The sequence below is a fragment of the Glycine soja genome, chromosome 4, assembly GCF_004193775.1.
Source record: "Glycine soja cultivar W05 chromosome 4, ASM419377v2, whole genome shotgun sequence".
In the NCBI taxonomy this organism is placed as follows: domain Eukaryota; kingdom Viridiplantae; phylum Streptophyta; class Magnoliopsida; order Fabales; family Fabaceae; genus Glycine; species Glycine soja.
The window spans coordinates 4,868,522-4,882,919 of NC_041005.1; the positions used below are offsets into that span (position 1 = coordinate 4,868,522).

Here is a 14,398-nt window from a genome sequence, read left to right on the forward strand (position 1 = left end):
CATGATTTATGTTAATGTGTGCCACATTTATGGCTGTAGTTACTTCACTGCACAGCAGTCAACAGAGCAAGCAAAATACACGGCTAAATTGAGTGGAAAACCTGGGCCAACCCATTTTAAACACAGATAAATTTACTACTATTTTTTACATCTACTATTAACTTAATTAAGTTTTTAGTCATTTGAAAACAAAATAGTAGTACATATAGATCCAGCATGGATAGCAGTAATGACGTATGCAAGTGGCAAAATCATGGCTCGCCACCATTTTGTGTGCGTGTGTGGCATCAACTTTGATTAGAGACATCAGATACTTGATGATGGAGATTGGAGATTGGAGATTGGAGATCTACAACCTTAATTGCTATGAGCTTTTCTTTTTCTCTTAAAAAAAGGGTTAGTTAATATACATGCAATTTAACTACAACATTAGAGGGTAAGCACTCGTTTGTAAGCACTAGGCATAAAATGCTAGCTGCATATCATTATCACTTCAGTATGTTATTGCAACAACAATTCACAAATTGGAAGTCTCAGTTTCAACGTTATCAACTTTTGGGAGCTCTTCATCATCATCATCATCATCAGCCACATCATCAATGGGAATGTCCTCGCTATCATAAGCCGTGCCTAGAAATATATACGAAATAGTGTAAGTCATTAACTCAAAATGAAAAAGATCGAATATATACTAATAATAAGAGAGTAATGCTATTAACAAAAAAATTGCAAACCAATTAAAACGTTTTTAGCCATGTGTATGGTTATTGGTTGCCAACAGTGTAGTTAAGCAAGCTATATATTCTACTAAATGAGCATTGAAAAGTTAATAAATCTTTCAAAGGACCCGGTTTAGGCAAATTAGAAAGACAAGTCATCCAACTTGTGTTGGTAGAAGCCTATGAAGGAAGGAAGCCAGGGGAAAGACATGCTAAGTAGCCACCCTTAAGTTGACAGGAGAAATAAATATCACAACGGGGGTGATCAAGCAATACCAAACAGCTTCCACTTTGGCATTAACTCACTCTTTAACAAAAGCACTACCAAGGGCGACATCAGTTAAGGACAGTGCTAAGCTTAAGACAAACCAATTAACATAGGGGCTCACCCCACAACTATGGGCTTTAAAATTCCACATGTATCTTTAATTTCTGTTTTGTTATAATTATTATCATTAAAAAACAAAAGTGCAAGCTGGAGGCCTGGGACAGAGTGCAGTGGTACTAGGTTATATAAGTAGTAGATCAAGGACTGCAATTATAATCTGAAGAGCTACAAACCCATAAGGGTCTTCTCCACAAGAATACTAAAATAATCTCAAAGCCTCCAATTTATTCAGACCAAAGTTAGATATAAAATTTTCACTATAGGCATGACATATTTCTATCTTATCATAATATTGTAATTTCATAACACCATAAGGTCAAGAGATAGCTCAAATTAAAAAAAGAAACCAACTATGAGAGAGAGAACAATTTGAAGGAACAAGTGATAAACAATGTTGACCACGAAGTTCACTCATGCCAAAATGATTTTATGTCCCCGAAGTATTTCTCCAGATTTCTGCCCAATCTGTTACATTTTATGTATGGACTGGCTATCCATCTATGACCATTAAAAGGGCTAAACTTTACCTCTCTGAATTGAAGGAGAAGGATAAGGTGACAAATCCTTTGCTTCAGGATTCCTATCAAGAAGATATGGAAGTTCCAGAAGCCGCAAAAAAGATTCTGTCTGAGGATTTCGGGGATTCACTGCAAAAAAATAGAAGAGATGAAAATTAAATAAAATTAACACTTATAGAGTTACATTTTAAACTATATAAGACATGACAGCATGGGCATTGCACAATGAAATCATGGCTAACATCATTATATGAGAACTGTCTTCTATTTTATTTTTTTGTCTTTCCTACAAGCTAAAACCATTCTATTAGAAAGGTCAGAAAAATCAATTAGTAAAAGGTGTAGATGTTCGCACATAGAAGTGACGTTTAATTGTGGCTAATTTAGGATTTAGGAAGTGATTGACAATTTGACATTCAATTAAAAGGAATATTGTATTGTTTGAAATAGGGTGTATTTACTGTATTACTGCAACACAAAATACAAAAATCGAACTTTTTTAATTGACATATGTACATGAGATGGGAAGACACAATAATCAACACTGCCTAATCATAACATGCATATAACATGTGCATGCATGGGAGCTCACACAAAGTAAACAGAAGATTAGACAGCTACAAATTAGCCAAAAGACCTAAGTGATCATGATAAGAATATCTTTATCCAGAGAACAAGCTGAACAAATTTTTAATTAGTGATTTACAATGTATACTTTGTAATGGAAAACAAAAGAAAAAGAAATACCAGCAAAAGCACCATCAAAATTGGATCGTGAAGGGTCATAACATGGAGCTGTTCTAACAAATTCAAAAGGTTTGCACCCCCTCTCTTGTAGCTTGCTTCTAACCCATTCAAGACAATCTTCCATCTCAAGATTTATGCCTCTGTCAGCAAGGGCATATAGCATTATTATTATTATTTGAAGGGGAAGAGGAATGGGAAGGACAAAAAAGATTTTATTTGACAATTCAAATCCTAAATGTTAATTAAGGTGCTTTCACATGCACACACACACACCTGAAGTCTGCACCTTTGTAAGTCAAAGGGAATATAGGGTTGAACTTCCGTGTTATTGCTAACCATTCTTCATCATACTGAATCTCATAAGGTCCTGCATCTGATTCAATTTCCACAATCTAAAGGCACAGAACAAGCCATGATTGTATCACTAACTCAAACAGCTATCACAGAAGATTAACCCTGCAAATTATAGAACTATGCCTATACCTGTAAGAAATCACGCCCAGGAATACATTTATCCAGTGCAAGAAATTTTGTCAGTGGACCTCCTTCCCCATGTTGAACAAGAGCAGCAAACTTGCAGTGTAAGTGAGCTGAAAACCAATAATGTGGTTTCAATTTTTCTAGAAGTTCAGCAGCAGGTTTACTACCTAGTCTTTTTTCCTCTATCTGGCAAAAATATATCAGGTAAAGAAATAAGATACTGTGTCGTTATATAAAGTGTAATTAAAAACCAGTATCTATATGACTGCTCAAGAAATAATAATAAATATGATGGCTTCATATTTCCCTCAAATAAATACAAGCAAATTAGCATCCAGCATATGCAAAACACAGAATGATTATCACAAAAAACCTTCCAATTTCAATAACTTAAAAACTATAACGATAACAAATCTCACCTCTTGCTTAAAATAATGCTTGCGCCGAACAAGCTCCCTCCAATCCCCATAATCAGTGATTCTCACTGGCCAATCATGCGAAAGAAAAACATCAATTGGCTCCTTGACTTGCATCAATTTGCGAACATCATATTCACGAACATGATACACGGACTTAATGGTATTATGATCATAGGGAGGCCTCTCAAAGTGTCCTACATCAAAAAAATATCCATTCAGATTCAACAAAATTCAGAAACTCACAATTCACAAACAAATAACCAACCTAATTTATAGTCGAAAGATTTATAGATCCCAGAGAGGCCACCAATTCGAACATTCCCAAACCTCACCACCCCAGCAGCTCCCAAGAAGTAGATATTAGGAGCAGCCCATCCTCCATAGTACCTACAACAAACATAATCAAACACTTGTCAAAACCCTAGATCACATTGCAAAAGTTAAGGTTTTTTTTATAAAAAAAAACAGTCCGCGGCTGTGATTTTGGCTGCATAAGCCGCATTTTTGCCCGTAATTTCCCACAATATCAATAAACGTGACGAAACCACGAGACGTAAACCCTAAATCCTAAAACCTAAATATTTTAAAACCTCGGAAACAGTTATTAGAGTGTGAACTGACAGTTCCCAGAGATAATTGGAAGCTTCGTGGTTGCCGCCGATGAAGATGGTGGGGTAGGGGGCAACCTCGGCGCCGGAATAGTACTTCCAGAAGGAGTTCATGGAGCGGTATTTGAGAGGGACGTTCAGGCTCTTCAAGTCATGCTCGTTCCTCACGGCTTGGAAATCGCCGCAGCAGAGGAGAAGGTCGATTTTCGTGTTTTCAGATTTCTCCAACTGTTGAAGGGTTCTGTAGACATTGTCCAGGTCCCCGTGCATGCACCCTTCCACCGCTATCTTCATCCTCCTTGATCCGTTCGGTGATCGGAAACCCTTTCAAAACCCTAATCACAGCTTCACAGACAGGACAGCCATACCTACCATTTGTTTTTCTAATTTCAGTTATTTCTTAATTCTTAAATTAAATAATTTAAATAATTATTTAGTGTGAGTTTTATTTATATCCTAAGTCAATGTAAATTTTACACAAATTTCATTTTATCAAGTTGTATTTTTTCATTCTTTTTTTTAAAAAATATTAATATTAGGTGATAAATAAAGTTATTAATTGATTAACAAGTGAACAAAATTTCACATATTATAATTAAAACAACAAGATTGAATATTATCGCAAGTATTGTTGAGATTTTATTTGTGCTAAACAATTTGTATGTAACCAATTGTAAGGGAATGAAATAATTGTTTGAGTTTTTAAATCTAAATATGCATAAGTTTAAAAATAGGACAAAATAAAATGCAATGAGGAATAATTAATATTAAAGGAGAAAGAGAACAAAGCTTAAAAGAAAATAACACAAGCATTTCGTGGATAGAAAATATGTGTAATGTAAAATTAAGAAATAGAAAATATGTATAATGCAAAATTAAGAAAATTGTTGGGTACTTGATTGATCAAATAGTTCTTGATGTAATAAAAGGATTTTTTTTTTTTTCCTTTAGTAAGAACTACTTATACTATCACCTTACTCAACTAATCTACTCAACCTATGATTCATCGTGGGAGAGCCTACATCACTTGGTTTTACCCCTAATTCCTTAATAGGCTAGACTAAGTGATTTGCCTTAAGCATAGTGGTCTATTACAAGGCTAATAAACTTTATTTTATTCCATAAATGATTTATTTAGATACTTATTTTCAATTTCTAGTATGAAGATATTTTCCAATACTAATCACACTATACCACATGCAGATGGATGATCAAGTCATACACAAAATAATAAATGAAGAAAAGAAGTAATGAAATGGGAATAACATTAAATGAATGAAATGAATAATTTAATCTTTCATTGTCATGAGAAACCTTGTAATGGAAAGAAAACAAAAAGATTGGGGAGGAAAATGGAAGAAGCTCCCATACAACAATGTTTTTCTACTACACATTGCTCTATGTGGTTTTTATCATGATCCCAAGACCTTTGTTCTATCACTTTAGAAACACGTTACTCACTAGGCAAACAACACTCGTTGAGCGAGTTCTTCGCAAATCCCAATAGCAATACTTCAGTTTGTCTTGCTCGTTGGTCGAGCTGCACCCACTGGGTGAGCTCTTCTGAATTCCCAAATTACAATTAAATTTCTTTCTTCCAAAGGAATTTGCTCGCTGGACTAGTTGCATGTGCTGAGCAAGCCTTGCAGATGATGTGACCCCTTTTTCTCCATTCTTGAGTTGTCACGTGTTTTCCTCTACACAACCTTTCTTGTTGGGCAAGCATAACTTGCTGAGTGAGTCTTTTTTGCTATGAGAGATTCTCTTCCTCTCCTAGTGTTCCAAAACTTTGATAAAAACATAGAAAAACTAAATAAATGCTTACAATTTTATTCACAATCCTATAATTGTATAAAAGCATTCATTGCTAGCTACTTGAGACTAAACTAAGCAGAAATCAATGAAAAAGTAGATAATTGTTGTGCATAATGAAGCTCAAAAGTAATCATGCACAACAATTATCAAAAGTATTAGATGTTCAAGTACAAATTGAGTTTAATTTTTATATACTTTATCTTTAATCCATAACTATTATAATGATAATTCCTTCATTTGGTGTACACTTTTATTATTCCCAAATTACTCTTAATTGTTTTTTTCATTACTCCCTATCCAGAAAAAAACAAAAAATATTATCGATCTCAAAACATGGAAAATGACAATAATGATAACAATAATGATGATGATAAGGTTGATGACATGGGATGGTGGGGGGAGCCAAAGAGAGCGAATCCTTTTTATCTTATATAAGTGGTGATTTAGTTGTGTTCAAACGGAGAGAAAATGAGAGGATTTTTTCAAAAATTTATGTATTCTCTCTATTTCAATTCAAATATTTCTTTTTAATTCGTTTTTATTGTTTTTTCTCTCACACAACTAAACCATTTGTAAAAGACTTCAATTACTAGCGAATTGATTTATAAAAAAAATTAATTTAATTAATAACAATAAATGTGTCTAAGAATTAACACATAACCCTTAAAAAAATTACTACATAACATTAACTCGTAACAAATCAGAATTTTATTTGATATGATATAATAGATAAAGTATTGTTAAATTAGATTGCAATTCATGACATTTATTAAAATAAAAGACGTTTAAAGTTAAAAAGTCATAATTTTTTGAATTTACAGTTGTTTTAATAACAATAAAACTAAAGAAAGAAAATGTGTAAGTGATGTGTGTTGGAAATATTTAACCTAACTTTCTTCTATTTTTTGTTTTCTTCTTAGAAAAGGAAATCGAACCAATCTTAGTATGTTCAAATATGTCTCAAAGTTTGTTATAAATGTTGTAATTTTCTATATTTGAATATATTGTTTTTAAAATTATTTTACACATATAATTTAAATTTTTCCATACTAGCCAAACTCCATCATTAGGTGAATAAAAACATGTAATTAATACTATTTAGACAATAAAGTTATGTAATTAATAAATATTTAAGGAATATCTCATTCTACGAATCTACTGCATAGTTGATCAATTTTTCCAACAACATATTTTGCGAATAATGATAAATGAAATCAATGTTTATAGATCTTATCCAGAGAATGTGTCTTTTTAGTTACATGGTTACCTGACCATTATTCAGCATCGTAATCTTTACTAGTTGGACTAAATGACACGCATCATCGTAATGAAGACATGGAAGTGTTATTATTATGTGGCCAGGAACGACACACGAAACGTGCATTTGTCTCTTTTCCTGTGTTTCTTCCTCGTTTGAGTTTGTGTTTGTGCTATCTTCTTCGCTCTTCACTTTTGTTGTCTAACATGGCTTTGGTGAATCCGTTTCTGTGTACCACTCGAACTTCCCTCCCTCTGCGAGTTTCAGGTCCACCAAACCAAGTCCTACCACGTTGGACTCTCTGCTCCCAATATTCATTCAAAACATCATCACTAAGATCGAAGCAACTCAGGTGTGGCGCCACTGCAGACATCAAAGCAGATCACGCGGTTCTTGTGGGCCCCACCAGCGAGGAGGAGAGAAAAGGGGACTATGACTGGACACAGGAATGGTACCCTTTGTATCTCACTCAGAATGTGCCCGAAGATGCACCTTTGGGTCTCAGAGTGTTTGATAAACAGCTCGTGTTGTTCAAGGATGGCAATGGCCAGTTTCGCTGTTACGAAGATCGCTGCCCCCACCGGTCACTCCCTGCTTATGATTCCGTTTGTTTTTTATTTTCATCTTTGGTCACACCAGCAATTTGTAGACAGTTACTTATGTGTTTATAGAGATCAGAATTTAGAGTTTTGCTTCGATAAATAACCATGAAATTTGACGACATTACTTTGATGTAGTTACATATAAGTGTGTTTAGAGTTGTTCAATCAGAATTAGAATATTACGTCAATCGTGCAAATTTTTACTATTATGCAGATTATTGAAGTGAAATTCCGATTCTAATGGAGGACTGTACTAAAGTAACTAAAGAACTGATTTATGGGTACTCCTTTGAGTAAATGCAATTAGCACAATTACGTGCTTAGCTTTTCTCAATTACTGAATTTTGTAGCTTTACTGGTTGACGGTTGACAATGTTTGTCACGGTAAAACTTATATGCAGTTTCGCAAGTGTTTTTAGTGTCGTTCTCTAACAAGAATTAGAGTTGTTTTTTATTCTGCAACTTATCGAAGTGAAAATTTAAATTCTAATTAGAGAAAAATATCTAAAACACACTTAGAATACTGTATCCAAGTTTTATACTTTCAGTGATTGCAAATAGCATAATTAAGATAGGTGCTTAGCTTTTCTCAATTACTGAAAATTTTGTAGCTTGACTGGTTGATGGTTGTCATGCTTATCAAATACTGGACCTTATCTTTTTATACAATCCAGGTTAGCGAAACTATCTGAGGGACAGTTGATTGATGGAAGGCTCGAGTGTCTATACCATGGATGGCAATTTGAAGGGGAGGGAAAATGTGTGAAGATACCTCAGGTTGGTTACACAGCTACAATTATCGTCAGCTAAATCAAAAGGCAATGATGCTGACAATTCTTTTTCTGTTCTCAACAGCTTCCAGCTGATGCCAAAATCCCAAGGGCTGCTTGTGTTAAAACATATGAAGTGAGGGACTCTCAAGGTGTTATTTGGGTATGGATGTCCCTCAAGACACCTCCAAATGTCAGTAAATTACCTTGGTTTGAGAACTTCGCAAGGCCGGGGTTTCAAGATGTTTCGACAATTCACGAACTCCCTTATGATCACTCTATTCTTCTGGAGAACCTGATGGATCCTGCTCATATCCCAATCTCCCATGACAGAACAGATTGGACTGCGAAAAGGGAGGATGCTCAGCCGCTGTGTTTTGAGGTGACCGAACGAACAGATAGAGGGTTTGCAGGTTGGTGGGGCAGAGAGAAAGATGGATCCATGCCTAACTTCTTGCGGTTTGAGGCTCCTTGTGTTCTACAAAACAACAGGGAAATTATTGATAAGAATGGTGAAATAAACTACTTCAGTGGCCTGTTCCTTTGTAGACCAACCGGGCAAGGGAAATCCATGCTGATAGTTAGGTTTGGAGGAACAAAAAGATCTCCACTAGCAAAAGTGTTTCCTAAGTGGTACTTCCATCAGAATGCAAGCAAGGTGTTTGAGCAAGACATGGGATTCTTGTCATCACAAAATGAAATTCTTCTGAGAGAAAAGGTTCCAACAAAGGAACTATACCTGAATCTGAAATCATCAGACACATGGGTTGCTGAATACAGGAAGTGGATGGACAAAGCGGGGCATGGAATGCCATATCATTTTGGTCACAGCACTATCTCTTTGCCTAAAGAGCCTGCTGTGGTTGAACACGCACCTGCTGGACTAGTCGCAGGACAATCAGCTTCCTCACCAACCAAGGGGGGCATTGGAACAATGCATGCCCCTAATTTTGCCAACAGATATTTTAGGCATGTGATTCATTGCAAAGGATGTAGAACCGTCGTCAAAGCTTTCGAAGCTTGGAAAAATGCTCTTTCAGCTGTGGCAATTGCATTAACTGCGTTGGCAATTCTGCTTTCTGGGAGACAATGGAAGGTCCTTCTCTTGGCATCTGCAGCTCTCTGCTCTGTTGGAGTCTATGCTTGCTCAACCGCCATTGCAATGAATACAACAAATTTTATTAGGACACATAGGAGATTGTGAGTGACTGGTTGTAAAAATAGTTGTTCAAATGAATACTAAACAGTTTGTCTAATGACTAATTAGTTGTTACAGATTGTGTTTGGCAGAACATTTTTAAAGTTTTGAGTAATTTTGATTTTGCAAAATTAAAATTAAATTGAGGTAATGTAATTTATATTTGAAATATTTTACTTCAAAAACATGTTTGTGATAAAATTTCGTATTAACTTTCAAAATCAGCACAAGTTATATTCTTCACTTATAGTATTGTGCTTTTGTTGGTAGTATCGTGCTTTAAAAGTAAACTTGATTTTAGTTTACCGTAACTAAACAAAGCAAAAACAATGCCAAATCACGTTCGTCCGAGACGTTTAAAGTTAAACACGCTAATAGTTGGATGTCATCTAATAAGACTAATATTTTACCCTTCTCTGTTATTCAAACCAGAAAGGAATAGAAGAAAAATGTTCCTCCTATTGATAATTTAACAAGAGATCCGACGGGGAGAAATATGCTTTGGCAGAAAACCATCTATATATTATTATTTCAGGATTTTTTTTAAGGTTTAAAAATATTTTTAATCGCTGTAAATTGAAACTTTTTCATATTTGGGTTCCCCTAAGTTCATTTTTTTTTAAATTTTAGTCCTTAAAACTTATGAGAAAAACTTATAATCTTAAAAGGATTGAAAATGAACAAAAAAAATTACGACAACCAAAATTAAAAAAACGTTAATTTACAAAGACTAAAATTAAAAAAATAAACTTACAAACAAAAAAAATGAAAAAGCGTTGACTAACATGAAAAAAAAAAAAAACATGTTTAAGCCTTTTTAAACATGGATTTGCAGTATTTTGGGCTGCAAATTGGTCAAGAGGGATTCATACATTGATAATGTTAGAAAGACAAGAAAGAAAAACAATAATTAGCGCACAAGATTGCTATATTACAGGTGGAGTCAGTATGATTGTTTTTCACAAAATTAACCTCAACTGAACAGTCCCCTTAAAATTCAAACCGATCATGACTTCATATAATGCGCTCTGTTTGGCGACTTAAGCTTTTACATGTTGAAACAGAATAACCTGTATCGTGGTTTCGAAACTCCTCCATATTTCATTTAGTAAAACAATGGCATTTATACAAGTTGATGAATATATACTGCTTCTAGTAACATGTCAATGTTAAAAAATGAATAACAAGACAATACTGATCAATGCAAAATTAATCTGCGAGCTAAAGAGGTTGCTGCATCTGTCAGACACATGTAAAACGAGACATAATATAAATACAATTTTCACGACTTAGAAGAAGCCTTGAAGCTCCACCATTTGAGTAGTAGCTTTGGTACTAGGAAGAAGGAGGTTCTCCCAACCACTTTGCACGAAAGCCTGTTCCTTGACAATCAGAACAGCACATTGATCCCTGAATAATAACAAATTAAAGACAAAAATAATAAGTCCCTAGTAAACTGTTATTGTCAAGAGTGTACAGGTAAAGTGAGTTCGCATTAATCTTTTGCCATAGAGATACCTTTCCAGTGCAAATAATGCAGGTAGTGTTTCTTGATGGGACTTCACAAAGCATGTTATCACCAAGAATAAAAAAACCAGTACCCGCACACCATTTACATTCAATATGCCCTTTTGAGTCGCAAGATGAACACACGATTGGCCCTGGTTGCTGTAAGCATCATAAATATATCAGATCAGCTTAGAAATATCAAAATGAATTTTCGAGTTACAGTGTTAGATCACTCTATGAGGTACTCTCCTAGGCTCCTACGCAGCAGGATTAAGATAAATTTTAAACTTGGTATAAAAATCGTCTTTTCATACAAAATCTCTCTCCTATTTACTTCCATTGCAATGACTATGTAAGAACAACCTAATAATCCCAGCGTTAATAATGGTGTCCTTTCATAAGTATGTTCTATTTAGCATTGAATTTTATTGGAATAGAAAGACTGTCAACTAATCTTGAATTGCCATATTATTGAGATTAATACATCAACAAAACCTTATCACACTAAATTAGGTTGGCTACATGGATCACATTACCTCACTCAGCACAGTTAAAAATCAAAGTTTCAAAAATATTATAAAGTTTAAGATCTTCCTTTGATGATTTCCTCCAACGTCATTTTCGGTCTCCCTCTTCTCATTTTTTCCCGGGCTAAAAATCATATGTGTGTTATTTAATTGGTTGGTAATGTAAAGACTGTTACACAATGACTGATAAAAATTAAACTCACTTAAAGCTGTCCCTAGAATGGATTCAAAATCATACAAATGCAAGCTACACAGTACAGGCTAGTTTAAGTCGGAAAATCATGTAAACAACTATGGACAAGTGACAACCCAGTGACTATAATCGGTCAAAGCTTTCCACAAACACATTAAAATGGGAACCTTGAAAGGATAACTGATCAGCATAGGCATAGCCATAAGGCTTGATAAACTAACTACCTCTAACACCAATGGGGTCTAACCCAGTTGATTGAACATATGAGTAGGTGGTTGTTGTAAATTCCTTGTTACCTACCTATCTTTGGTTCCGACAAATCAAAAGAAAAAACTAACTAAATACCTTAACAACGAACATAATTCAGTATTTCAACGGAACATGCCATCTATAAGATCAATTAACATAATTCGAACATTTAAAATAAAATGAACGCATATGATATTCAAATTTCTAAAAAGGGAAGTAAATGTATGAAAATGGAAAACCCCAAAGCATCAATAGAAATAATATATATCGATAGATGAAAATTGGGGATAGAGTCCCGATAGCTATCTAATTAAAGGCTGAAATCAGGAGAATATCTAAAAATACGGTGTTAGAAGGATGGAGGAGAGAGAGAGAGAGAGATTGAACCTTAGAAATTAACCAAGCTCGTTCGATGCGTCTGGTGAAATCAGCGGAGGAAGAGTCCACCATAGAAAGCTGAACGCGCAGGCCACAAGTTCTATTGTTGCCCCTAACCTTTACTGCATTATGAATTGGGATTTGAATTGGTGATACCAAGAAATTCTTATTGGGAATCAGCGCACAAGATACACACCTACTCATTATTTTCTTTCTTTGCCTTCTCTGCTATAATCACAATAGCGATGGAATGATTTTTGTTCTTGCCGTATAACCATAAACTTATATTTATTATTACAAAAATATTTAATATTGCTTGTAATCGTGGATTTAATATATTTATTACTACAAAAATATTTAATATCGCTCTCTTTTTATTTTTCCATAAAACAAAAAGGAGGGAGAAAAAAAATCCGCGCAGACCCACAAGCCAAAGTTAATTTTGCTACTCCACCTCTGATTTAAACTTAAAAGGTGCGTTTCTTAGTAGAAAAGTTTGAGTTTTTTTTTTTTGAATTATGGATTTTCCCATATTTCTTATTTATTTTAAAAAAATAAGATTTCTGAAAAAATATATTTCTGGGAATGTTTTTTAATTAATTTTTCATGAAAAATTTCTCATGAGATATGTGAATTTTTTTTCTTAAATTTAAATTTTCTTTTATTATAATAAATTATTTTATGTGATAAATAATTAAAATAACAGATAAAAATATCACATATTTTTTTTATTCTTATGAAACCTATCTAAATATTTTTCATCGTCAACCACATAGATTTTATTCACAGAAAATATAATTGTATGAAATCATGATTCTTGTTTATTAAAAAACTTTTTTCTTATCAAACATCTCCTTAAAGTAACAATTTGAACTTGAAGAGGAGAGTGTATTACATGATAAAAAAAAAGGAAAATATTCTTTAAAAAAAATAACATATTATATAAATCATTATTGTTATTTTCTATTTTATAGTACAATGTTGTACATAAAAATATTATAAATAAAAAGACTCAATTTAATGGAGTAAGTTTTAGACAAGGAAAAGTTCTGGCAAGTGAATTATGATTTTATTTAATAAAATAACAGTATTACATGAGTTGTTAGATTAAAGTTAAAATTTAATTAAGTTAGTCTAATTAGTCAAGAACAGTGATACATGAATATTCTTTTATTTTAAACATTTTATTAATATTTTTATATTTTTTTATTATATCATAAATCCTAGATATTAAACACCCCAAATGCAAGAGTTTATCATGTTATAAAATTTATGATATAATAAAAGAAAAAATAAACATAAATAAAAAATATTAATGAGATATTTAAAATGAAAATGTGTACATGTATGACTACTCTAGATTAAAGAGGATGTGTCAACCCTGTCAATGACGTTTAAGGTTTGACGGTGTAGAAAAGCGGAATTGTGCTCCGTTTGAATTTTTAAATTAATTCCCCAATTGGGATGCGGCACGTACGTACCAAGTCTGACTGTCAATCTAACTCGACGCGAAACTCACCTACACCATTTGTTTGGTTTCATCTGTCTAGACCTATAAACATCTTGGGGACCTATGTCTTGATTGGTTTTGGTTAATTATTGTTGTGATTAATTACTTTAATCTGTGTTTAAAGGATTTAATTAAAATAATTAATGACTAAATACTTAATTTAAGAAATAAATTGAAAAAATTAGATGAGACAAGAATATGGAAGAACTCAAACGAAAATCATCATACATATACAACACAAGATTCAACAAAAAATATATAAATCAATAAAATATACAAGAAAATAAAAAATATAAAATAACACTAAGTCTTCTTTCTCTGGTATGTATATCCTACAAAAGTATTTCATTTTTGTCTACCTCTCAATCAATGTTAAGATTCACATCTTACAAATCTTAGATGATTTGAAGATCGTGAGAAATCCTCTCAAACATTGGCTACAAAAATATATATAAATAAGCGTTGGAGTAAAGTGTGAGGTGAAGTCCTATATCGAGTAGAAGTAAAAAA

At 33.4% G+C, this 14,398-nt stretch overlaps 3 protein-coding genes across 3 annotated transcripts; 1 reads left to right on the plus strand and 2 right to left on the minus strand.

Moving 5' to 3' along the window:
- Window positions 1–344: 344 nt before the first annotated feature.
- LOC114408890 (lariat debranching enzyme-like) lies at window positions 345–4,273 on the minus strand. Its single transcript, XM_028372089.1, has 8 exons — window positions 3,893–4,273; window positions 3,537–3,658; window positions 3,272–3,465; window positions 2,856–3,038; window positions 2,646–2,764; window positions 2,373–2,512; window positions 1,635–1,754; window positions 345–630 (listed from the first exon to the last, which is right to left on the minus strand). The coding sequence occupies exons 1-8, from the start codon at window positions 4,171–4,173 to the stop codon at window positions 518–520; spliced, it is 1,272 nt and encodes a 423-aa protein (XP_028227890.1). The 5' UTR covers window positions 4,174–4,273; the 3' UTR covers window positions 345–517.
- A 2,749-nt stretch (window positions 4,274–7,022) lies between these two features.
- On the plus strand, window positions 7,023–9,659 carry LOC114408892 (protein TIC 55, chloroplastic-like). Its single transcript, XM_028372091.1, has 3 exons — window positions 7,023–7,535; window positions 8,229–8,331; window positions 8,410–9,659. The coding sequence occupies exons 1-3, from the start codon at window positions 7,030–7,032 to the stop codon at window positions 9,526–9,528; spliced, it is 1,728 nt and encodes a 575-aa protein (XP_028227892.1). The 5' UTR covers window positions 7,023–7,029; the 3' UTR covers window positions 9,529–9,659.
- Window positions 9,660–10,512: 853 nt separating this feature from the next.
- LOC114408893 (chaperone protein DnaJ-like) lies at window positions 10,513–12,643 on the minus strand. Its single transcript, XM_028372092.1, has 3 exons — window positions 12,388–12,643; window positions 11,041–11,190; window positions 10,513–10,932 (listed from the first exon to the last, which is right to left on the minus strand). The coding sequence occupies exons 1-3, from the start codon at window positions 12,580–12,582 to the stop codon at window positions 10,858–10,860; spliced, it is 420 nt and encodes a 139-aa protein (XP_028227893.1). The 5' UTR covers window positions 12,583–12,643; the 3' UTR covers window positions 10,513–10,857.
- Between the last annotated feature and the right edge of the window lie 1,755 nt (window positions 12,644–14,398).